The sequence below is a fragment of the Orycteropus afer genome, unplaced genomic scaffold, assembly GCF_000298275.1.
Source record: "Orycteropus afer afer isolate SDZICR_OR568_19922 unplaced genomic scaffold, OryAfe1.0 scaffold01190, whole genome shotgun sequence".
NCBI lineage: Eukaryota > Metazoa > Chordata > Mammalia > Tubulidentata > Orycteropodidae > Orycteropus > Orycteropus afer.
In genome coordinates this window covers 89,419-91,121 of record NW_006922777.1, presented here as the reverse complement: position 1 = coordinate 91,121, position 1,703 = coordinate 89,419, and the positions used below count along the sequence as shown (strand labels likewise).

Sequence of the window (1,703 nt, the reverse complement as noted above, 5' to 3'; positions counted from 1 at the left end):
AGTGACCCTATGCACAACAGAGGGAAACACTGCTCAGTCCTATGCCATCCTCACGACATTTGCTGTGCTTGAGCCCATCATAGCAGTCACTGTGTCAATTTATATCATTGAGGGTCTTCCCCTGTTTCGCTGACACTGTACTTTGCCAAGCATGATACACTGCTCCAAGATCTTGTGCTTTCTGACAACATGACCAAAGTATATCTACATACTCTACATGCTTTTCTTGTTATGTGCTGTCGAGTCAGACCTGACTCATAGCGACCCCTCCTTGGGTTTTTGAGGTGGTATCACTATGGACGTAGATTGCCCAACCTTCCTTCAGAGGAGTGGCTAGTGGGTTTGAACCTCCAGCCTTCTGGTTAGCCATCAAGTGCCTCATGCACTTCACTACCAGAGTTTCCTACATAATCTACATAGGCTCTTTAAATTAATTTCTGATATAAAACATCTTTGTTAAGTGTAAAATACCCCTTTGATATGTAGCAACATAGACATTTGTATATATTTTTAAAGTATTCATCAATCCCCAAAATGAATACTTATTCCTATACATGTACATTGTTAGGTCATTAGGAACATCACATGTTTTAGTAAAATAATAACATTATGTAGGATAATAAAGATTTTGTAGATATTTATAAAATCAAATGAATACTTGGAAAATTCACAAATAATTGAATTGCAACACTTCTATGCTCTGGTGGCGTAGTGCCTAAGGCGATTGACTGCTAAGCAGAAGGCTGGTGGTTCAAACCCACCAGCCACTCCTAGAAAGGAAGATTGGGCAATCGACTTCCGTAGTGATACCACCTCAGACACCCAAGGAGGGGTCGCTGTGAGTCAGACCCGACTCCATGGCAGTTGGTTTATGCCATAAAAACATGAAGTATTGGATTTTAAATATTAATTCGTAATAGAACTGTTTTGAAGATAGAAAAAAAGTGAAAGAATTAATTTGAAAGACTGAAGTGATTTTAGCAACACATAAAAGAACATCATGAATACAGTTTATACATTAGAGGATGAAAATCTGGAAGTAGATTGATGACACATGACTGTTTATAGTTGACTTAATCACAATCATAATGTAAAATAAAATAAATGGATATGTGTTAGGGTAATCATAAAGGTATATTTATTTGTAAGTTTGAGTGGTTTCCTTTTATAAAAGCAAAAATTAATTTTTTAAGGTAATAGAGACACATTTTTGAATTATACCCTTCAAGGCTTGTTTCACTTGCTTATTTCTTAGGGTATATATAAAAGGATTTAAGGCAGGTGCAATTGAAGTGTTGAGCACTGCTATCCCCTTGTTTAAAGCTACCCTTTCCTCTGCAGAAGGTTTTATATACATAAAAATGCAGCTGCCATAAGAGATAGAGACAACAATCATGTGGGAGGAACAAGTAGAAAAAGCCTTCTTTCTCTGCTCAGCAGAAGGGATTTTCAGAATTGTTCTTAGAATATATGCATAGGAGAGTAACACCAGAGCCAATGTAAACAGCAGTATCATAAAGGCAGAAATAAAACCTAACAGTTCTATGGCCCGTGTGTCTGTGCAGGACAGTTTCAGTAGAGGAGAATAGTCACATCCAAAGTGGTCAATAATATCGGCATCACAAAATTCCAACCTCAAGCCCATGATCAGTCCAGGAGAGATTGTTAACAACCCACCCAACCAACAAGTAACAACCAGCTGT

At 37.6% G+C, this 1,703-nt stretch overlaps 1 protein-coding gene across 1 annotated transcript in view; it reads right to left on the bottom strand.

Moving 5' to 3' along the window:
* Positions 1-1,180: 1,180 nt before the first annotated feature.
* LOC122152035 (olfactory receptor 6C3-like) overlaps positions 1,181-1,703 on the bottom strand; it is a 22,641-nt gene continuing 22,118 nt past the window's right edge. Inside the window, exon 2 of the mRNA XM_042783442.1 lies at positions 1,181-1,699. Within this exon, the coding sequence (XP_042639376.1) occupies positions 1,181-1,699 (519 nt within the window). The remainder of the gene's footprint in view (positions 1,700-1,703) is intronic.